The sequence below is a fragment of the Eumetopias jubatus genome, unplaced genomic scaffold (assembly GCF_037043125.1).
Source record: "Eumetopias jubatus isolate StellerSeaLion01/CBP00866 unplaced genomic scaffold, mEumJub1_p1.0 scaffold_15, whole genome shotgun sequence".
NCBI lineage: Eukaryota > Metazoa > Chordata > Mammalia > Carnivora > Otariidae > Eumetopias > Eumetopias jubatus.
In genome coordinates, this window is record NW_028274821.1 from 81,332,640 (window position 1) to 81,354,785 (window position 22,146).

Genomic DNA, 22,146 nt, shown 5'->3' on the forward strand with positions numbered 1-22,146 from the left:
TTACAGTGGCTGTACGTATTTTAACAAGGTCCGTTTCTAAGGCCATTTCCCATCTTTTACTTCTCCACGGCCGTCAGCTAATGCTTTTTGCTCTGATGGGTCAGGTACTCACAGATAAGAAGTTCCACATCCTATTGGTGGTAAGGGTGAGAGTATTGTGGGGGAGAATGTGGGAGGCAGTTGAAGGACTGGCAGGTGGCCAGATGGGGTCCTGCCATTCCTCCTCAGTTTCCAGGAAACCAAATAATTCCTCCTGGTGCCCAACAGCTGATAGTTCGTTCGCGAGAGGGAAGATAGTTAATTTTTCAAAGGGAGCTTTTAAATTATAAACCAGACACATTAATTATAACTTTAATATAACAAATGTTATTAAAAGCAGCAAATTCAAAACCATAAATCTTTTCAAAGGTGCATAGGGTTATTATAAGGTAAGTTGGCAGTAATGCAGCTGTTAACTGGTAATGAAATGCTGGGATGTGGAGTCAAGGTGGCCTTACTAGGCCTTATGCTGACTTTCCAAATGAGGAAGACACCCCCTTCCCCCCTTCCCCTTCTTCAGGCCCAGAGCCTCTCCGGAGCTTGAGTAGAGAAGGTACAGGTGCACTGTGGCAGGCCTTGCTCAACCTGTGCTTTCTCAGAACCCTAGAAAGCAGGCCTTGGTGGGGGGGTTGCTGTACCCTCGGAAGCCACAGATCGGATCCCAGGTCCCACACCCCTGCCAGGCGGGGGCTGGCTTCTCAGCTCCCCTTCCATCTGGCCCCAGTTGGGGGCTTCAGTGGCAGCAGCTGTGGGGCTGAGAAGGGAGAGAACGGGGCCCACCCCCAGCTGTTCCCTGCCTGGCTCACGCTAGGGTAGCAGAGGGAAGTGGGTGGGCCGTGTGCAGGAGGTGAGGTCCTGTGTGAAAGGCACTATAGGAGCTAAGTTTGAGGCAAGGGGCATCTGGGTGATCTCAGGGACTCCCTGATGCTCACAGATGGGGAGGGGCTGAGCCTAGCAATAGAAAAACCAGCTCCCCAGGCCCGCTGCTCCCACGCCACCCCTCTGGTCATCCACCTTTGCCTCGCAGCTGGCGGCCTGCAAAACCCAGCCAAGCTGGGGGCCGCAGCAGCGGTTGGCAAGGCTGGTGCCCATCTGGCCCAGCCCCTGCCCTAGTGAAGGCACTTCTTTCTACTTTCCAATCATGTCAGTTTCTAATATCTCTGGAAGCAGCAAAAATGAGGGGTCCCCCTCCCTGTCTCACTTTTGGTTATCCTCCAGATGGGTAGGAGTTGTAATGTCAGTTCTAAGAATTCTATTCTTAACCCCACTGACAAAGACTTTCCTTTGAGGGGACTGAATAACACAAGCCCTTTGAAAATCCCAACCTGTCCCAAAAAGTGATTGTCAATCTCAGGGCACAGCAGGGGCTAAGGAAGAGGGTAGGCGTCCTCTGTGCCTCCCCGCGGGGTCACAGCTGGTTCATGGCTGAAAGAAGGGGGGAGGGGCTGGACTTCCACGTGTGGTTGCAGCACGTGGCCCTGAAGAGGGCCGAGGGAGAGCCAGGGGCAGGGACCAGGCTGGTACCAGAGGGAGTGGGGGTGTGTGGTGTGGGTGTGTGTGGTGTGTACTCCAGAGGGTGAAAGCACACGGGTGATGGGGGCTTCTGTGTGAGTGTGTATTGTCTGGCCGCGGGTGTGGTGGGTCGGGGGCTGGGAGGCACAGGAGACATCTGAAGGTTAGCATGACAGCGCTTCCTTTCCTCCCACTTCCTCTCCTGCAGGTTTCCAGGCCACTTCATTCCAGCAAGGCCAGGCGCAGCTCCTTGGCAACTGTGAGGGGCTGTGGCCAGGGAGAGGACGACTCCTGGGACCTGGGAAGCTGACACCCACAGCCTTTACGCTTAGCCTTAGTCACTGGGCTCTGGCGTTGGTGCCGTCGGAGGCAGAGACCCAGCCTCTTCGGGCATCAGATCCCGAGTCCCAGGCTCTCTGCCTCCCAGGCTTTCACAGAGGTGGTCTCCCACCCTCACCACCCCTGGCCAAGGGCAGCAGGGAATGGCAGGAAGGCGGGAGGGGAAAAGCTCTGAGAGGCGTGTCCTCTTCTCTACCTTCAGCAGTGCTTCACGGTTCCTGTTCTTACAATGCGATCCGGGGGTCGACTGGCTGCGCATGGGTCAGGGGCGAAGGGCATCCGGGAGAGGGACAGCCGTGCGTGCGTGAGTGTGTACACGCACACACCCAGAAGGGGTGGGAGGGAGGGACACAGACAAAGAGAAAGACTCGGGCCTCAGGAGAAAGGGTCGGAGAGCCAGGGGAAGGCCAATTCAGAGTTACAGGTAAACAGTTTTTGCAGGGGTGTGTGGAGACACTGAGGCATAGCCAGTGGGACCTTAGAGACACAGGCAAAGGGGTGAGGAGCCGGAGGAGGCCCAAGAGCAGAATCGGCACGCAGAGCGGCGCAGGCCTCGACCTGGCAGGCGGGCGCGAAGGGCCTTTTGCCAGGCACTGGGAGCTGTCTCTTGCTTTCCTCCCCCATCCCCGCCTGGAGAGGAGTGTCTCTCCATTGGTTTCCAGGCTCCTGGCATCTCCTGGAGCGAGTCAGTAAGGGGTGGTCCCTTCCCACTCCACCAGGTACTGAACCTTGCCCTCGGGCGTGACCCTCCTGGCCAACACCTGGTACTTCTCCCCACAGGCTAGCCGCCCGGCTGCGCCAAAGTAGTTGGTGATGGATGACTTGAGGTGGGACAAGGACGAGTCATCCTCACTGATGCTCTCGAAGGTGTGGCTGTCGATGCCTTCGTCCGGCCGCTCGGGGCCCGAAGCCCCCTCGGCACTGCTGTCCGAGGGGCAGCGCCCACCCAGCTCGGCTGCCCGCCGCTTTGCCCGCAGCGGCATATACGCTTTGGCTGCCAGCTTCCTCTTGCGGCTGCCCACTGTCCGTCTGCGTCAGGATGGGGAGAGGAAGACGACGGGAATGGGATGGAGTCATACTGACAGGCCCCTCTCCCCGAGCACCCCCTGGGCACCTGGCGCTGGGATGGAGCACCTCTCTGGGTCCTCACCACAGTCCCGAGGCGGCTCGGGGAGGCGGGGGGGGGGGGAACGGCCCGCGGGGGGAGTGACAGTGTGTGCTGTGTGTGCCCAGCGCTAAAGGCCACTTGCCGAGGCCCTGCCTGCGCTGCCTTGTCCCTTCCCTGGACTGTCCCTGGACTCGCAGCTAGGAGTCCAGTGGGGTGGGGGGATGGGAGCGACCCACTAACGGACCTTGTCCCCAGAGCCTGGACTGGAGAAAGGCAGATGTGCGTGTGCAACACATACACAGGGACAGAAAGAGCTGGGGGAGAGACAGACACACACAAAACAAGAGGTGCGTGTCCACAGGTGCTTAGAAACAGGAAGCAAGCCCCGAAGAGCTTGTGAGAACCAAAGAAACAGGAGGACCCAAATACAAAGACAAAGGTGATGGCAGAGAGAGACACCCAGAGAGGCCTGCGGGCGGACAGGCGCCAGGACACGAGTGTCCTAGAACGCAGTTGCAGGAGCCTCCTGCGCCGCTGAGGACTGGCTACTGCCAAACAGACGGTAGCCTTGCCTAGGTCCCCAGGCATTTCTGTCCCCTCTCCCAGGCCCCACCCCCTGCATGATGCCATTTCCCCCTCCATCAGGCTTCCAAATCAATGGCTCTTTTCCTTAGGGACCCAGAAGACAGACCCCAGATTTAGACAGCCAAGGAGCAGGGCACCCTGCGCTCAGAGGCAGAGACATGCGAAGCCATGGCCCACGGAGGCCAAGAATCCTAGCGCAGAAACTCCCCAGGGACAAGTGTCACATCACCTGCAGTCGGGGCAGAGCACCGTGAATGGCCGTACGCAGCCCCGTCTGAACCCCAGGACTCCGAAGCAGAGGGTCCCAGACCCAGACTCACGAGCGGAGAGGGCCAGGTCCCCGAGCTTGAGGAAGGCACAGGGTGGGGGGGACCTCACCTGGAGTCGTAGGAGAGGCTGGTGGAGGCCGAGCCAGAGGTGCTGGCGGCGTCAGTGGAGTCCACGTCTGAGAAGAAGGTCTGGCCTGAGCTGGCGCTGAGAGGGAGCAGAGCGTGAGCCTGGCCCCCCGACACTCGGCTACTCTCTAGACCCGAACGGCCTTCATTTCTAGCACCTGTTTCAACCTCCTACCAGCCATGCAGACACAGGTGATGAGGTTCAGAGAGGCTGAAGGACTCTGCTGGGGCTGCACAGTTTAGTAGCTGCTCAGTAGGGGCTGGAGCCCAGGCCTGTGTGACCGAAGCCCTTGCCCTGCTCCAGGAAGCACTAAATGACCTTTCATCATTTCAGAACCGAAATGGGACTGTGCAGGCCCTCCCCTGAGGTGCACTGACACAGTCTGGGGCGCGTCAGGGAAGGCGCCCTGGAGGAATGGGAATGCGGGGTAACCAAAGCAATTCTGGTGCACGGCGGGAGGGCCGGCAGCAGCAGAAGAGGGGCTGGAGAGGTCGGGAGGGCCCAGGCAAGGTGGCCTGTGACCGTGCTCTGGGGGGCTGTCCTGGCCACCTTCCAGCAGGGGCATGGCGTGCCAAGACAGCTCTAATGTGGGAAGACCGGTCAGGCAGCCAAGGCAGGCAGCCTAATGCAGCGTGGACCCCTTTAACTGGAATGACCCCGAGGGAGCTTCCACTCCTTGAAAGGCTCTCTGCTTTGTCCCTTCCAGAGCCTGCCTTCGTTGCTGGGGAATGGAGGTCTCACTACCTGCTTCCACCCCACACTTCAGAGCAGCCCTCTCTGGCCGGGTCCCTCACTGTTACCTTTTTAAGCTCTGAATTTCATCCAGCGAGAAGTCGAATATGCTGGCTAGGTGGTGGTTGGTGCTCCAGGCTGAGGTAAAGTCGCTCTGTGGACACAGGAAGGAGGGGAAGGAGGGTCAGTGAGCATCAGACCCGCCTCACAGCAGCCTCTCTCTGCCGAGGGCCACACAGGCTCTCCGAGGACTGGGCCTCCGGACGGTAAGACTGGTCACTCGCTTTTTCGTCCCAGGCTGGAGCCGGATCACAGCGGGCCTAGCCCTGACTCCCTCTCTAGCCGACTGCACCCCCTTCCCATCTCTGGGCCTCAGTCACCCGAACTGCAGAAGGCGGACAGGGACAGCTGCTGGGCTTCCCTGCGCACGGGGCCGGGATGCAGAGCGGAGTGAGATGCTGACTACGAGCAGCTCGCCCAGCGTCAGGTGCGGGGCAGGTGTGAGGACCACTGGCGTCACTGTCCACACGGAGGGTTGCTGCGCCGAGGCCCGGCCACTAAGGAAGGAGTGCTCTGGGGACCTGTTCTAGGCTGGGCTCGGCCACTGGCTGACGTGTGACCTCAGGAGAGTCGCTGGCCCTTCCTGGTCCGCAGTGACCCCACGGGACCGTGGGGGCAAGGACATCACCTCTCCTGCCCTGCCCCCTCGGCTTCTGGGGAGAACTTGAGGAGATAAGGGAGTGGTCTTGCAGTGCCCTAGCCTTTGCTTGTTTAGCTAGAGGAGGAACTGGCTTCTCCTTTAAGGGACGTGGGAGAGTTTCCCCCTAGGCCTGGGGTGCTCAGTTCCCTGCACAGGAATCCCTACTGTGTGCTGACCCTGTGTGTGAATGTGGAGAGCAAGAAAACAAGAAACTAACACTGGGAATAGCATCTTCCAGCAAAAACTTTGATCTTTTTCTTCTATAAACTCGCCTTTTCTGCTGCTGGAATTCGTGAGGCAACAAACTGTGGAGACAGAAAGGGGAGAGGGGGGCTGGGTCAGAGCCTGAAGGCCCAGGGGGAGGAGAGGCAGGCCTGGGGACACAGCAGTGCAGGGTTGGGGGGGGCAGGCGCTCCTTCCAGGCAGTGGGTGTGGGAGGGCGTAGGGGGGGGTATGGTGGGCAGGAGAGAGAGAGAAGGCTGGTCTGTCCCCGATGCCCAGGACGAGGGGCTCAGTTCAGCCAGAACCAGGGACCCCTTACACACTCTCACTTCCCCTTCCCTCTCTGCCTAAGCCCTAACCCAGCAAGACTGGGTCCCATGAGCTGGCTTGCCCTCCAAGCAAGGCAACAGGGGCGACGGTGGAAGGAGCCCAGGGTGTGGGACTGGGCCCCAGCTCGGTTGCTAACTGACCCTCTCTGGTGCCTCCAGCTGGGCCTAGCGGGGTGGAGGTCTTCCCTGCTCACTTGGGCCCCCTGTCTGGGCCCACTGCACAGCCCATCGGCTGGGGCTGTAGCCGGGAGTAGCAGAGACCCCGAGCTTGCTCCCCGGGCACTGACCCAGGCTTGTTCCTTCCTCTCTTACGCAGCTCAGAGGAGGCGCCGCTCTCAGTGGGCGCCAGGCCCTTGTCAGGCAGCAGCTTCCCTGGGGGGTTGGGGGGGACACGGATACGCAGACGGAAGATGCACTTCTTCTTCTTGATCTCCTTGCCACAGAGGAACCTGGGGGATGGGCAGGGGGAGGAGAAAGCTCTGGAGTCTGTCGGTCCATCCTCCTGGTCAGGAGAGTCAAGCATTAACATTACCCTCTCTGCCTCCCTGGACCTAGAGCTAAAATCCAGGGTTGCCTGTGGAGATGCTGATTCCTCAAGGCCCGTGGGACCAAGGGTCCGGGGTGGTGGCTGGGGATGTGGCTGATGGTTCCTCCCTGTCCTCCCTCTTGCATGTATATGATTCTTGCTGCTCCTCTCCCTTTTCTTCTCTGCCTCAACTGGCCCCAAGGTCACCACCTCCAGGAAGGCCTCCTCTAGCTCCCAGTGGAACAGCTATGGCTGACACTGGATTCTACACCGTCCCGTTTTCTGGTCTCCCCAAGGAGACTGAAAACACCTCCAGGTGCTTCCCTCCTCCTTCCAGCACTGGCTGAGCTGCCATGAGGTGAGGACGTGACTCAGACAGTCCTACCCTCAGAGCACTGTCCACAGGGAGTGCGGGAGGCCCCACTGTTCAAGAGCAGGACTGTGTCTGGGCCCCAGACCCTGCGAAGGTGGAAGAGAGAGTGGATAATGCTGTCTAGAGGTGCGAGAGGTGTCACAGAAGCAGCGACCATGCCTATTCCTCACTGTGTCGTCGGGACCTACACAGGGCTGACACAGTAGCAGTTCAAGAGTCGTTCATAGAACAAAGGAGTGGAAGGGATAGAAGAGCATTCTAGTCAACAGAGGGGTCTGAGCAAAAGCACTGAGTGGGAGAGCAGTGGGTTCAGAATGGCCAACACCCAGAATAAACAAAGCAATGGCTCCATGGCAGAAGGCACGGGCAGGGTCTGCTCACGAGAGGCCTCAAATGCCGTGCTCAGGAGCCTGGGCATTCCCTGCAGCAGCAGCACGGGATGTGTCAGCTGTGTGTTCTGAGAAGGACTCGGAAGTCTGGAGGCAAGACGAGTTAGGAGGCTGCAGCCCACCCAGTAGATGATGAATTGATCCTTCAGTGCCTGGCCCAGAACCACAGATGGCGAGAGCAGGAGGGGCCCTCAAAGCTCAGGGGTGCACCCTCTATGGAGCCGAACCCAGGACTCAAATGCATCAAGCTGCTGGAGTGGTCGGGGAGGCGTCACAAAGGAGGTGGGGTGCCCCCTGAATCTTGAAGAATGGGTAGGACTTATTTAGTCAAAGAGAAGGGGAGAGAGACCCAGGCTGGAGCACAGTTTGAGCAAAGGCCATGAGGCAGGAAGATGCTTTACACCCAATCCCACCTGTTGGGGGCCCCATGCGCTCCCTCCCTTCCCTGCACGCACCGGCTTTTGTAACTGTTCAGCGCATTGAGGAGATGTGGTCCTCGGTCAGTCACGGGGGTGCTGGTGAGCTGAGGGGAGCAGCCAGCAGGAGAATCAGACCTAGGCACATGACCCCTGCCCCCTCCCTCCCCTCGATCTCTGAGTGAGGGCCCTGACTTCGGCTAAGATTCTAAATCTTTTCACCTCTCTGAGCTCACTTCTCCATCTGGAAATGGGACAGTTAACTCCTGTCCTAGATGGATCAAGAGGTTTAATGGGACGCCTGGGTGGCTCAGTCGGTTAAGCGTCTGCCTTCAGCTCAGGACATGATCCCAGGGTTCTGGAATCGAGCCCCACATCAGGCTCCCTGCTCAGCAAGGAGTCTGCTTCTTCTCTCTCTTCCCCCCCCCCACTCGTTCTCTCTCTGGCGCATGCATGCGCTCTCTCTCTCAAATAAATAAAATCTAAAAAAAAAAAAAAAAAAGGTTTAAGAATGCCCATGCCCTTGACCCAGTCATGCCACTCCATGGGCTCTATCATAGAAATAGAACGTGAAATTCGAACAAAGCTTTAACAAAGCTTCCCTGCAGCATCAGCCCTAATGACTGGCAAGTGTGCAGAGCGGGGAAGAGACTCCCTGCCCAATAGGAAGGAACACAGTAAGTAAGCCATGGTGGACACCAATGGAGTCATTAAAAATGTTGATGAAAACTCTTTCGGAATATGGAAAAGTATTTATGATATAATGTAAGCTGAAAAAAATAAATGATTTAAAATTTTATATACTATATAACATAAGCCAAGGAAAAACAGAAGAAAGGATGGAATATATTAGTAGCAACTGTTTCTGAGTGGTGTGATGGGGGAATATGGATGATTTTTTTTTTAAGTAGGCTCCACACCCAGCGTGGAGCCCAACACGGGGCCCAAACTCAAGACCCTGAGATCAAGACCTGAGCTGAGATCAAGAGTCAGACACTTAACTGACGGACCCACCAGGTGCTCCCGGATGATTTTTTTCTTAAGTATACTTCCTTATACTTTTTAGTGCTTAAATTTTTCTACCAGGAACATGTATGTTCTTTTCATAAATCAGGAAAAAAGATATTAAAAATACCAGCTCTATCTTTTAAGGCTTTGCAATATGTATATCTTTTTTTTTTTTTTTTTAGATTTACTGATCTATTTTAGAGAGAGAGAGAGGAGGAGAGACAGGCACATGAGCACACACACGGAAGGAGGGGGAGTCTGAAGCAGAATCCCTGCTGAGCACAGAGCTCGATGCAGGCTGGATCCCATGACCAGAGCCGAAACCAAGAATCAGCAGCTCAACTGACCATGTCAACCCAGGTGTCACAACAGTATTTATGTCTTATAAATTATCAAACACTATACACGAAGATGTTATTATATGAAAAGCTTCTACAAAGCATAAGAGTCTTTTTCTTTTTTGTAAATTCCTGTCTCATCAAAGAGAGATTTGGGGCAGTCAGTAGAGAAGATACTTCACTCTGGATTGGTGGAGAGGACTCTAAGGTTGTCGTTAGGGAAAAAGGGGCATGGCGCCACCATGGGAGAGGTTGGTTCCAGTCCTGGCTCAGCTCCAAAGCTGTGCTGGCCGCCAGCGAGTCACTCTCCACCTCTGACATCCTGAAAGTCTCTGGTTTGTTACTTTACTCCCTGGGTCCCAGGGCCCCCGGGGACGACTTCTGCTATTCAGAGTAAGACCAGCAGGGGGCAGGCCCACTTCACTTTCCACTGTAGCCAGGTGGCCCGGAGGACGTCAAGCTTCTCTGCAGAGAGCCCTGTTCCAGCCAGATGCACCCCTAGCTCCCTGCTGCTGAGTCAGTGAGACCCCAACCCGCCCACTGCCAAAGCCTGGGTCAGGAAGTCCCTTGCAGGGCACTGGCCTAGAGGCTTGGACTCAGGGACGTGGCAGCTAAGAGGCTCTGGGTCTTTCCCCCAGCCAACAGCCCTCACAGACAGGCAGTGCTGCGGGAGAGTGAGCCCTCAGACACCGAGATCCCAGTCCTGCATGCACCGTGTGGCCCTGGGCAAACCTCTCCCCTCTCCTGACCTCGGTAAGCCCACTGGGGAACGGACTCCTGCCATTCTGCCGTCCCATGGGCCTGCGTACCTTGCCAAGCTGCAGGAGCTCCCAGTGGTGGTTGACAAAGGCCAGAATCTCCTCAAAGTCAAAGTACTTCTTCTTGCTCTGCACCCCCAGGTTGTAGAGGGCCAGGTGAACCACATCCACCCTGGGCAAGGGGGCGAGTAGGTGGGGCTGGTGAGGTGGCAGCCTGCCCAACCAGGGCTGGAACCTCCTGGGTCCAGGCTGAAGGGCAGGGGCAAGGCTGGGAGCTGGTGGCTGGAAATGGAATTGTTCCCGGAGGGCGGTGGGAGCGGAGCCGCTGGGAGGGGACGGGGGTGGGCCTGGGTCAAGCCCCACCCTCTCACCATCGCAGGGGCAGCCGCTCGATGTACTCCGGGCCCTGGTTACACACGGAGCAGAAGAACAGGTAGAACCTGGGGGCGGGTGGAGAGGGGCCTGTGGTGGGGAGAGCTGACATCCCACCCTAGCCCAGCCCCTCACCCCGCACTCCCCACCTGCCTTCCCACAGTAAGTGTCGTCCTCCTCCTGAGGGCTAGGGGCCCTACAGAGGGTGGGGGTTAGCATGGGGCAGGACAAACACCAAACACCATGAAATACTTCCCTGCCCCTCCTTCCCCTATGTTGGTATCCTGGAGTGTGGCTGAGTTCAGAGTGAGCTGAGCGGGGATGGGCCGGAGCCGGCACCCTCTTCCCCTGAGACACGCGCGCGCACGCACACAATCACAAACACGACACACCAACCGAGACACACAGTATCGGGTACGACACACATAACCCTTCTGTTAGCTTAGCCCCATCTGTCAGAGGCCAGATCAACCATCCACCTCCCAGTGGCTCCTCTAGTAGCTTGGGTAGGGGTGGGGCGGGGCCTGCCTCATCCTCCTTCCTCAGACACTGGAGGAGACCAGGGCTTACGGAAGGTGGGACTTTGTCTAAGGTCTCCCCCCTGAGTCAGTGGCAACTGGGGCCGCGGCCTGGCACGCTCCTTGACTGAGAAGGCCCCCCTCGCCCTGAGCAGACTCCCCAGGAGAGGTGTCCACCACCAGAGACCCCCACCCGCCTGCGTAGGGCCCGGCAGACGGTCTGCAGGAGCCGCTGCCCCTGCTGAGGCCCCTCCCCCCACCCGCCCACCTCCCCCGCGAGGCTTAGCCGGGCCAGGTGAGCACCTACCGGTCTCCGAACATCATGGGCTCGTTGAGGCACTGGGTGCAGGCCTCGTGGAACCACTGCCGGCACCGGTAACATTGCAGCATCCGCAGGTACCATCTGGAGCCAGAGGAGCCAGGGTCAGGCAGGCCACGCTCCCAGCCAACCACCAGCCTCAGCCACCGCTCCCTACACCAACTCGCGCTCCGCGGCAGGGGGCGGGGAGACGGGACTCACAGTTACCGAGCACCCAGGCTGCGCCAGGGGCGGTCGGGGGAGCAGGCGTGTGCTCTACCGTTTCATCTCACCATCTGGTAAAAGACGGGCCACTGTCCTAATTTTACGGGTGACTCTGAGCTTAAATGGCTTGCTCAAGGTCACTCAGGAAGCAAGTGGTGGATGGTGACTCAAATCCTGGGCTCCCTCACTTCAAAGCCTGTGCTCTTCATGCCGCCCTGGAGCCCCCATCTCTGGACTGCGCCCCACACACTGTTTCTCAGACACGACCGAAATGCAAAGGTTTGCCCAGGAGACACGCAGGAGACTAATGGCTCCTGCAAGCTCCATGGGGCAGCACCGCGTCTGGTTTTTCTTACCCGGTACTGTATCTACCCTCTCGTGTGAATGAAGGGCAAAGTGGTACTTCCTTAATGACAATCGATGCTTTGTCCACAACTTGCTGGGTGAGGTCCCTGGACTGTGTGCGTCAGAATCACCTGGGGTCTACGTTAAACTATGAAGATCCCTTGGTCCACTCGAGACCTACTCAATCTTTGGGGGAGCCCCTGGGAGATGCATTTTTAACAGTCACCCTGAGCAGCTCTGCCCAGTAAGCACTGAGAGCTACTGTCTCAATTCTGTAAAGGTCTCGTTAAGCATTTCTCCCCGTTATCCCACACCCCTTCCCACACTCAGGGAAGTTGATCCCACTTGAGAGATGAAATACTTCAAGGGATTTGCCCAAATTACCCAGTTAGGCTGGGTAAGCCCAGTCTCCAGACCCCTACTACTTGTCAACAGATCTTGGGGCCAAGATTCAGGACTTCAGGGCATCCTGCAGGCTGTGTCCTGAGGGCAGAGACCCTATCTCTCACTTCTGTGGTTCCTGCCACCATGTCTGGTGCAGTCAGCCCAAGGGAGGAGGCTCAATCCCCCATGGCTACATGGACACCCAACCTGGTAAGGAAGAATCAACCAAAGACTCTTGTCCTATAGTCAGGGTAAGAATCCCCTCCACAGCATCCCTACACATGACCCCCAGCCCCTACTTGCACACCTCCAGAGGAATGTACCTTAATATCTCATCAGCAGCCTATCTCATTGACTCTGACAACGGAAAGGTTTATCTTCAATTCCACGCACCAACAGTAACAGCTCACATTTATTGAGTGCTGACCAAGTGCCAGGCCCTGGGTGAGACTTTCTGTGAATTATCTAATCGCTACTCTGCTCACAACACCATATACGGGGACACTACGATGAGAACTGCGTTCAGGGGCTGAGCACAGCTCCAAGGAGCTGGGAGGATCTGGACACTCTCTTCCGTACTTCCTTCCCTTCCCGGGAGCCTGGGTCTGAGAGCGCGAGCCTCGCCACCTCGAGCCCCGGCCCCACCCCCGGGAGGCCCCGCCCCCTGCCCAGGACTCCACCCCCGCGCCCCGCCCCCCGGGGAAGGCCCCGCCCCGCGGCCTTACTCTCCCGGCCCGCCGCAGTAGCAGTAGCACTGCTGCTGGTTGGTGCGGTGGGGCGAGTCCCACTCGAGCTCCTCGGGCTGGTAGGACAGCACCATCTTCACGGCCTGCAGCGTCCTGGCGATGGCGCCCTTCTTCAGCGCGCCGCCTTTCTGCGGGGAGATGTGGGTCCGGCTCAAGCCGCGGGGTCCCGGCAGGGGTTGGTGGCTGGCGGGAGGGCGGGGTGGCTAGCAAGGGACATGCTGACCCCGCGGACCCGCAGATATTCCAGTGTAGTCGGAAGCGCAAGAAGCTTTTTCTCATCGATCCTGAATCTATCCTCTCTCCATCCCAGAAGGCTCTCTCTTGAGGAGCAACAATATAGGTAACGATAATAACCAGTATGTATTGAGTGGGGGTGCTCACATGGGTTTTGTCTGTTGATAGCAAAGCGCCTACCCCTGGCACCAAACCCATATCCATTTTGCCATTTGTTGAGGAAACAGGCTCAGGGGGCGTAAGGAACCTGGCCAAGGACATACCACTTGTGATCAATGGCAGCAGCACTGTCTGCCTCCAAAGCCCAGGCTCTGCGACCTGCAGTCCGGCCTGAGCCCAGGGAGTCTAGGCTTCCCGGTGAAGTGGGGGAAGGCAGGGACTGCAAAGATGGAGGGCTCACCCGCACAGCCAGCGCGAAGATGCAGCGTCGGCAGAACCAAGGTGTGAGCAGGGGCCGGTCCGCACTGCCCGCTCTAGGGATGTGGCACTGCTGGTGGTACCCTACAGCAGAGGGGGGCTGGTGAGTGCCCGCGGGGAAGCAGTGGCCCTGGGCCAGTCAGCCCAAAGGCCACAGGGCTGGGGAGGGCGGCCGCAAGTCAGAGGAGCCTTAGGCCTGCCGGCTGCCTGGGGATGGGCGGGCAATGCTCACCAAGGCAGCCACGCTCGTGTCCAAGCAGGTGACTCAAAGACAGCCTGGGCCCCAGCGGGGGGAGGCACCGCAGTCGGGCTTCAGCCTCTGTGCCCCATCTCTCCACCCTTCCTCTCTACTGGCTCAGGGGGAGCTCCAACCTGCACACCTTGTCTCACTTTCCAGAAGCCCCAGCTCTCCCCAGGGGTCACCTCCCTGGGCCCTCATTCCCAGAGACTGGCTCCCTGTCACTCTGGAGCTCCAACAGAAACAGGAAGCCAGCTGAGATCCCAACAGTGAGGCCTGCCCATTGGGCCAGTGGGGGTGGGGCAGATCGGGGCCTCCTCTGTGCCCTGCTCACCACACTCACCCAGGCCACACTTTCCACAGATGAGGATCTCATTCAACGGCCCTGACGTCTTCCCCAGACAGATGTTGCACTTGGGCTCCTCCCCTGGAACACCAGCTGAAAGGGAAAGAGGTCCTCCAGGGTCAGTTCTGGCTCACAGGAATTAGAAGAGTTTAAAATTCACCTTCCAGGTACCGAGCCTCTACTCAGTGCAGAGACTAGCACTGGGCCCCACGGGCCCACTCACTGAGTCTCCCCAACCACTCTGAGGTACCTAGTATCATTAGCCCATTCTAAAGATGGGAAAACTGAGGCTCAGAGCGGTTAAGTCCCAGAAGTTAAATAGGATACGGATTTGAACCCATGGCTGTTTGACATCAAATCCTTTGTTCTTTCTGACCATATCATGCTGCCTCTTCGCCTAATTTAGTTTGTTTCTTAAACATGTTTTTTTAATTTTGTTTTCTTTTTTTTTTTTTTAAGATTTTATTTATTTATTTGACAGAGAGAGAGAGACAGCGAGAGCAGGAACACAAGCAGGGGGAGTGGAGAGGGAGAAGCAGGCTTCCCGCCGAGCAGGGAGCCCGATACGGGGCTCGATCCTGGGACCCTGGGATCATGACCTGAGCTGAAGGCAGATGCTTAACAACTGAGCCACCCAGGCGCCCCTCTTAAACATTTTTTATGTTAACAATAATAGGGTGTTATAATGAAACTCCATGTTCTTATTGACAATGAAGAACTCATAGCCAATCTTGTTTTGACTACATTCCTACCCACTTCCCCCTCTTGTATTATTTTGAATCAATTCCCAGATACCTAACCATTTTCTGAAAATATTTCAGTATGTAATTCTGAAAGATTAGGATCCCTTTAAAAAAAAACCCAACATAACTACAGTGCCTTTCTTGCACCTAAAAACTAAAAACAATTTCTTAATATCACCAACAAATTCAATTAGTGTTCACATTTCCAACTGTTTCTTAAATAAAAATGTCATAACAATTTTAAGTATGCTCAACTGCTTTTAATCTACAAGTTTTTTCTCATCTCTTTTCTTTGCTTTTTTTTTTTGGTTATCGTTAAAGAATATGTGTGTTTATGTGTGAAAGGTTTGAGTGAATAAATTAACACATTCTGATACATGTTTCTGTCTTGTTCCCCCTAGTGGGCTGAAAGTTTTATAAGAGCAGAAATGGTATCTGCTCATCACTATGTCCCCAGGACCTTATACATTGGGTAGCACATAATGTGTTCAAGACACATCTGTTGAATACGTGGTCTCTTGCCTCTTATTCCTGAATATGCAACCGTGGGTCGCAGTAAGCCCTCACTGGCTTAAGGAAGTAAGTCACTGATGTCGGCCAGTAAAGTAGTAAGCTTAATTAAGTAATCAATAACTCCAGCTTACTCAGCCTTGTGCTTTCATAAGTTGGGTGATGCCACAGGGGCACCATCCTGCCTGTGAGGCACAGTTATCTGGCTGGGGAGACAAGCTGTTCCCCAGGTGAGCACTGTAGCACATCCGGGGTCCCCAGCACACCATGGGCCTCTACTCAAATGTCTGCTAAGGCATCTTTCTTCACCTGCTGGCTCCCTATGGCTTCAACTCAAGAGAAGAGCTCCTCATCGCTTTGGACCTTTGTAGAAGAAATTGAGAGTGCGGAGGGAGGGGGGTTTGGAGAAGAGTCTCCACGTCTGCATCAGCCACCACACCTTGGAGACAGGGGTGGTTTGGAACCTCTACAAACTGACTGGGTTCTGTGGCCTCTACTTGGCAGGCTCCTTGAAATCCTTTCTTACAGTAACAAATTCTTTAGGAAGTGCCTCCCCGTAACTGAGTAGCACTGGGCTAAGTGCTATACTTGGGGTCTCATGTCACCACCCTGCGAGGCCACTAATGTCATCACCTCCTTTCTTCAGATGAAGAAACTGAGGCTCAGAGAAGTGGTGTCACTTGCCCAAGGACATGCAGCTAGCAAGCTGCAGAGCTGAAATCTGGTGCAAGATCTACTGAACCTAAACTTGGAGCTCCATGTTGGAAATGTATGCATGCTGGGACTGCTGAGTGGTGTCTGTCGCGTCTGTGGGAGGGGAGAATGGTGGCCAGAGTGGGGAAATGTCAGCTCTCTGCGTGCAGGGATGGCCCTCAACCCGGCTTCGAAAGGGAAGCTCCGTCCGGGCATGTCCATCTTCACCCTGCCTGGTCCGTCTCTGCTTTCTTGGCTTTCCCACCAAGACTAGGGCTGCCTCCACTAGTTTTCTTCACACATGGATAGGGTACACTGTGCTCACATCTAGAGGCGCCAGTTTTGATGGCCTGGGCCCCTCCCCTCCAGCCCCGTTCCTAGCCCCAGACTGATCCCCAGCTTTGTGCAGCAGGGGATGACATGCCATCCCAGCTCTCCTAGCACCTTCCCAAGACACTTCCTCCACCTGACTGCCTCCCTCATGACGCGGGAGTGATCAAGGGCATGGCGGATGTCGGGAGTGCCTCTCCATGTAAACGCACAACTAGTCATCTTATCCCCTCAAGTGGGCTTGTGGGGGGACGGGGTTCCATGGACGAGACCAGATGCCAAGAGTACAAGAGAGAAGGAGAGAAGGAAAAAGCATGGAAGTGGAGGAGGAGAGAGGGCCAGGGATGGGGCGGGGGAGCCCCGAGCTCTCAGGAGTACTCACCATGTTGTATGTCCTTCCACAGGACCCAGTATTTGGAATTATCTTCAAAAGTCACAAGGCAGCTCTGCTTAGAACTGCTGACCTGGGGCACGGAGAGGGAGGGGCAATGTGAGAAAGTGGCTGGGAAAAGCCACTGGGACATGGTCTTCCTCTCCTATTTTTGTCCCCACAGGACAGAGGGATTATACCCGCTCCTTGTGGCCTGGAAGGCAGAGCTAGGCTGGAAGGGGAAGGACGACAGCAGTTCCGGAGGTAACGTGCACCCAGTTCCTGGGGCCACAGTCCGGGGCCAGGGGACCACAACTTGGTGGGAATGTGGAGGACAGAACAGGCCAGGTGGTCCTCTGAAATAACCTCCAGCCTGATTTTGTTTTGTTCTGTAGGCTCGCAGAGCTCTATTCTAAAGACCTGGTTGGATGGTATTGGCCCTAAGGATGGCACCTGCAAAAGCAGGTTCTGGTTCCTTCCACGGTCATCTTTTGAGCAGGAGGGGCATGAAGGGAGGCCCAGGCCAGAGGCTGCACCTGGGAACTAGGGCCAGGGAGGAAAGGTTTACCCTCTTGATCTTCCCAAGGTAATACAGTCCATCGGTCCAGCGGCACAGCACATACTGGCCCTCCGTCAGCTTGGACATCAGGTCTTTGAAGTTGTTCTTGGCTTTTGCCAGGGCCCCCTTGTTGGGGAGGTGGCTGGTGGCACCATAGGAGTCCCGAGTCCCTGGATCCAGAGCGCGATTCTCCATCAGCTTCCCCTGACACTGGAAGAGAAAGAGAAGAGGGTTTTTACTCCTCGCTCCCCTGCTCCAGCAGTCCATCTGGGAAAGGAAGGAGACTACCACTTACACAACCTATGGTACTATGGGCCAGGCACTTCGATTATCTCATGGGATCCTTGTGACAACCCTGCGAGGGAGACATTATTATTCCCATTCTATGGACAGAGAAACTGAGGTTTGGCAAGGGAAAGTGGCCAGTGGGGCGGAGGCCAAGGCAAGGCTCATAATCAGGTAGGCTAACTCTAATCCTGCCTCTCTTCCCACCCATACCATGCTGCCTTCTAAAGAGAACGAATCTCTCAACCAACCACAGAGCAGTCTCCCTGCCCAAGAGGCCTGAACTCCCAAGCTTAGGAGCCTGAAGCTTTATCCCTTAAGCAAACATGTTCTCTGAGTAGAGGGTCTTCTCCAGGGGAGCAGCGGGGAGGTCCTCGCTAATCCCCTCCTCCCCCCACCCAACCCCTGCCCTGAGATCTGGCCAGAGGAAACTCACCTAGGAAGGAAAACTCCTAGGTGGTTTGCAACCAGGTATAGATGGTCCACCTGTGTCTTCCATAATCCCCCTTTCTGCTCTCAGTTATGGGGTGATTTAATGGAAACCACATTTCTGGGACATTTAAACTCACTCTATGCTTCCACTCAGATGTGAATGTGCTGCAAGCAGGTAAGTCAACACAAGCCACCCTCTCGGCACCTGTCTCTCTCACCATCCTATAAAACATGCTACCGCCCTACTGCTCTCTTCTTCCTGCTAATGGGACCACTAATGGTCCCCAGAACCCCTGGGCATCTTTAGACTTCTCCAACCAGTGAGTTGCCACAGTTGGCCAACTTCAAGCCCAGTGGATTTCTGGCATCTGGCCCCTCTTTTCCATGTCCCTGCCCTGGTCTGAGTTCAGGCCTCTCTTTTGCTTGGGCCATTCATTCATTCAATAACTGTTTCCCGAGCCTTGTGCTCACTTATGCCGGGTGCTGGGATGGGGAATGAGACTACCAGCACCCAGTGCAGGTCACTCCCGGCTTTCCTGTCTCCCCACCAGACTCTCCACAGGGCCACCAATTCTTTCTTATTTCTCCCTTTCTTATTATCCCTTCCAGAATCCTTCTGTGGCTCTCCAGTGTCTTCGCAGGCATTGGAAGCCTTCCCCAAGGCCCCCTCCTCCCCTCTCTGGGCTCAACCTGGCTCTATCTATGCCCCTCCATACACTCTTCCAGCTAAACACAGCCTTGCTCTGCTCTTCCAGCCAAACACAGCCCTGCACCCCCTACTCTGGTCCCCTCCTTCTCTGCCATGGCACGGGGCACCTGGTGTAGACGGGGAGAGTCCCGTGTGTTTTGCTGTGTCAGCGCGCATGTACCTTTGTGAGATTGTGTTTCGTGATGTCTGCGGCAGTGTGTCAATGGGTATTTGAAATTAAATACATGTGTGTGCCTGTTCAGGGGCCCTGGGGCAGGCAGGGCACTGTTTGGGGTCTTGGCTCCCCAGACGACACTGGGGCCACGTTCCCCTCCACCCCACACTCCCATTCTGCCCTTTTCTGGACGGCAGAGCAGCGCAGGCTTGGGGCAGGGTATGCGCTCCGAATCCCAGCCTTCTCCCTGCCACCTGGCTCCCGGGCGCTGCGAAGTCCCCGCCCGCCGGGCCTGGGCCCCGGGCCGCGGCAGGTTCACAAACTGACACTTCCTCCCCCTGCCGCGCCGTTGGGAGCCGGCCCGATCGCCGCGCCCCCACTGGCCGGGCGGGGGCCCCCGGGTGGCGGCCCCCTCCCCGCGCCTCCATCCTCCCGGAGCGGGCCCCCGCGGGCTGTGATTGGCTGATTCAAACCCATCTGCAAAGAAATGCCTGTTTGCGGGTTCCCGTCGGCGTCCAGTTCAAATCCGCGGCACCCGGAGCGCGGGGCCGGGCGGGGGCAGGAAGCGAGGATGATTCATGCGCCGGGGCCTCTCCCAGGGCGGCCGTTGGCTTTTTAAAAAAGGGTGTTAGGGAGGGGAAAAAAAAAAAACTTGCAGAGGTACCCCCAGCGGGTTCAAGCGCTCCTCTATTCTGTCGCTCCGACGCCAAGCATCCCCCCCGCCCCCCCCGTCCCAGTCCTGCCGCAGCCTGACTTCGGACGTGAGCAAAATCCCAAATGCCCCGGTCGGTCTCCACCCCCGCCACCACCCCCCCGCCCCCGAACGGGAAAAGTCAAGATTTGGGGCCAGGGAGCAGCGACCTGTCACCCACGCCCCCCCCAGGGCTCGGGGACCCGGGTGAGGCTCCCACGCCCCGCAGACGCCGCTCACCCGCGTTCCAGCCTCAGGCGCGCAGCTCCCCGGGACCCCGACCACCCACCCACCCGCCGCCCCCGAGGCGCCCGGTTCGCCGAAGTCCGGGGAGATTTCGCAAAGACGGATGTGTGTCGGGAGCGAAGCGTGCGGCGGGGAGTCCCCGCTGAGCTTACCGCGAGCCTGCGTGTCGGCCGGTCCCACTTGGAGTCTGGCCACCAGGCGCATCGGCGGCGGAGGCGGCTGCGCGCGGCCCGCGGCTGCCCGGCCGAGTGTCCGCCCGTGGGGCCGGGGTCGGGGTCTCGGCGGGGGCGGGGCGGGGCGGGGGCGCCGCGGGGAGGAGGGGGGGAGGCGGGGGAGGGAGGGGCCGGGGCGCTCAGGAAGGGGCCCCCCGGGCGCGGGGCGCCATCTTTTTCGCGTTTTCCCGCGAATTATTGACGTCCCGCTTATGTAATTAGCGGAGGCCGCGCCGGCCTCGCCATTGGAGCCCGCGGCCGCGGGGCCCCGCAGCGCCGCCCGCCCGCGCCCGCCCGCGCCCGCCCGCGCCCGCCCCCGCGCGCCCCCGGCCCCCGCCCCCCGCGCGCGCGCATCCCCGCCGCCCCGCGCGCCGCGCGCAGGCACGCGGCGCGACAGCACGGGGACGCGGAGCCCGCCGCGACCCGGCCACGCCGCGGGCACACGCGGAAGCACCGCCCCGCGCCGCCGGAGGAAATACAGTAGGCTGGGGCGCAGACCTCCCGCTGGCCGAGACGCGCAGCGGGGAGGTGCGGACGCGCACTGACTGCCCGCGGGGCCGCGGAGCCGGGGCGGCGGACGGGACTCACATGCGTAAACACACGGCCTCCCGCGCTCGCCGCGTGGACTGCGGCACAGCACCAGCCGAAGGTGGAAACGTACACAGCGCACCCAGCACGGACACAAGGTCCCAACACACGACACACAACAGAGACATTTACAGAATATAGGCATAGATACAAGCGGAGACAGTGTGCACAGCATAGACACACAACAGAACATGCGCGAAAGGTAGACGACCAACAGGCATAGACCCACAACTCAGTAACAACACAGACACAGGAGAGAAAGTGCACCAACGACATATCGCACACAACACAACACAAAGATGCAATCGCAAATACATGCCACATATACAAACACAACGTATAAGTAATTGGCACACGGTGAAAGACAACATGCAGGGTCCTAGGAATAGCAGACGGAGGCAACGGTCATGGCCCCAGTCAGATGGCGTCCTTTCCCAGGGGAGAAAGGGCAGACTTGTCCCTACCCAGACTCACTCTCTGTGCGGATGGGGTGGAGAACACTTGGCAAACAACCGCCCACCCCATCCCTCAGTCCTCCTCTGACCTGCTACCATCCCATTCTGCAGACACCCCCGCGAGGCTGGACAGTGTGTGCATCATGGGTGTGGTCAGTGGACATCCCCATCCCAGCCTTCCTTGCTCACTGTCAAGTTGCCCACTCTTGGCCCTTTGCCTCCCAGCCTGGGGGTATGATTTCCCAGCTGGCTGGTTCTGCCTTTAGGATGCGAGGGGCGGAGCCGATGGGAGGAAGGGCTTACTTCTGGGTCTGAAAGGCCAGCTCCACTAATTACTGGCTGTGGGACCCTGAGTTTCCTTATCGAAATAGAGTTGCTGTGAAGATCAGAGTTAATATATTCACAGCCCCTGACACCCAGTGGGTGTGTTGTGATTTGTTGTAGTTTCAAGAAATTACATACTCATTGAGGGCACCCTTGGGCGGGGGACTAGAGGGGGAGCTAGGAGGCCCACAGTCTCCAGGGGGAATCAGGTGTGGACACAAGCAGCTACAACACACACATACACATACGAGGGGCATGGTGCAGTGATCTAGACTGTGGAGCTGGGAGAGTCCTGCCTCGGGTCCAGCTCCGCCTTGGGATCCCTATGGGATCTGGGTGAGCTGGTCCCCCTTTAGGCCCCGTTTCCTCATCTGTTCAAAGGACTTATGAACACTACCCCATTTCACAGGCGGTTGCATAGATGAGGTTAAAATCAGATTATGAATGAAGATTAAAATAGCATAATGAAGGAGGAGATACTTTTGTAAAGGAAAAAAAGGTATGCAAAGTGAGTTGTTAAAGCCCTACACACTAGGAAGTAAGAAATGCCACCAGAAAGAGAGCATCACCAGTGATTGTTTACAGGCAGCTCTAACTTTGAATTGAGAACAGAGTATAAATATCATGGGAAAGGTGGCACGTAGGTAGAATCTGGAAATAGGGAGGTGAGCCTTCCAGGGGGAGGGAATGGTATGTGCAGGAAGCCTGGGATGGAGCAGGCTGTGTTTATGGGGCTGGAGTTAGGAGTGTGGAGGGAAGCAATGGAAGGTGAGGTTGGAAGAGAAGGTGAGCTGACTTTGGGGCTGAACTCGATTTGCAGCCCACAGGCAAACCAGGGCGACTGAGCGAGGTGATAAGCTAAGCCGTACATCTTCTAGAGAGAGCTGTGGGAAGTGCCATGATCTGAATTTCCTTTGGGATCTGGCAGGAGTGGCTTGAAAGTGGGGACAAA

General features: G+C 57.2%; 1 protein-coding gene across 4 annotated transcripts; it reads right to left on the minus strand.

The window, feature by feature from the left end:
• Positions 1-316: 316 nt before the first annotated feature.
• Positions 317-19,885, minus strand: PHF19 (PHD finger protein 19). 4 transcript variants are annotated; one of them, XM_028107806.2, is made up of 16 exons: positions 19,768-19,885; positions 19,170-19,289; positions 17,108-17,308; positions 16,552-16,633; positions 13,891-13,986; positions 13,293-13,393; positions 12,638-12,786; positions 10,968-11,063; positions 10,142-10,210; positions 9,822-9,942; positions 7,706-7,773; positions 6,250-6,411; positions 5,629-5,716; positions 4,780-4,865; positions 3,962-4,057; positions 317-2,919 (listed from the first exon to the last, which is right to left on the minus strand). In XM_028107806.2, exons 3-16 carry the CDS (start codon positions 17,291-17,293, stop codon positions 2,577-2,579), a joined length of 1,743 nt encoding a protein of 580 aa, XP_027963607.1. In that variant the 5' UTR covers positions 17,294-17,308; positions 19,170-19,289; positions 19,768-19,885; the 3' UTR covers positions 317-2,576. The 4 variants fall into 4 exon arrangements, with proteins under 4 accessions (XP_027963607.1, XP_027963605.1, XP_027963606.1 ...); XM_028107804.2 differs by lacking the exon at positions 19,170-19,289 and having other exon boundaries at positions 19,768-19,851; XM_028107805.2 differs by lacking the exons at positions 19,170-19,289; positions 19,768-19,885 and adding an exon at positions 17,394-18,506.
• Positions 19,886-22,146: the final 2,261 nt, after the last annotated feature.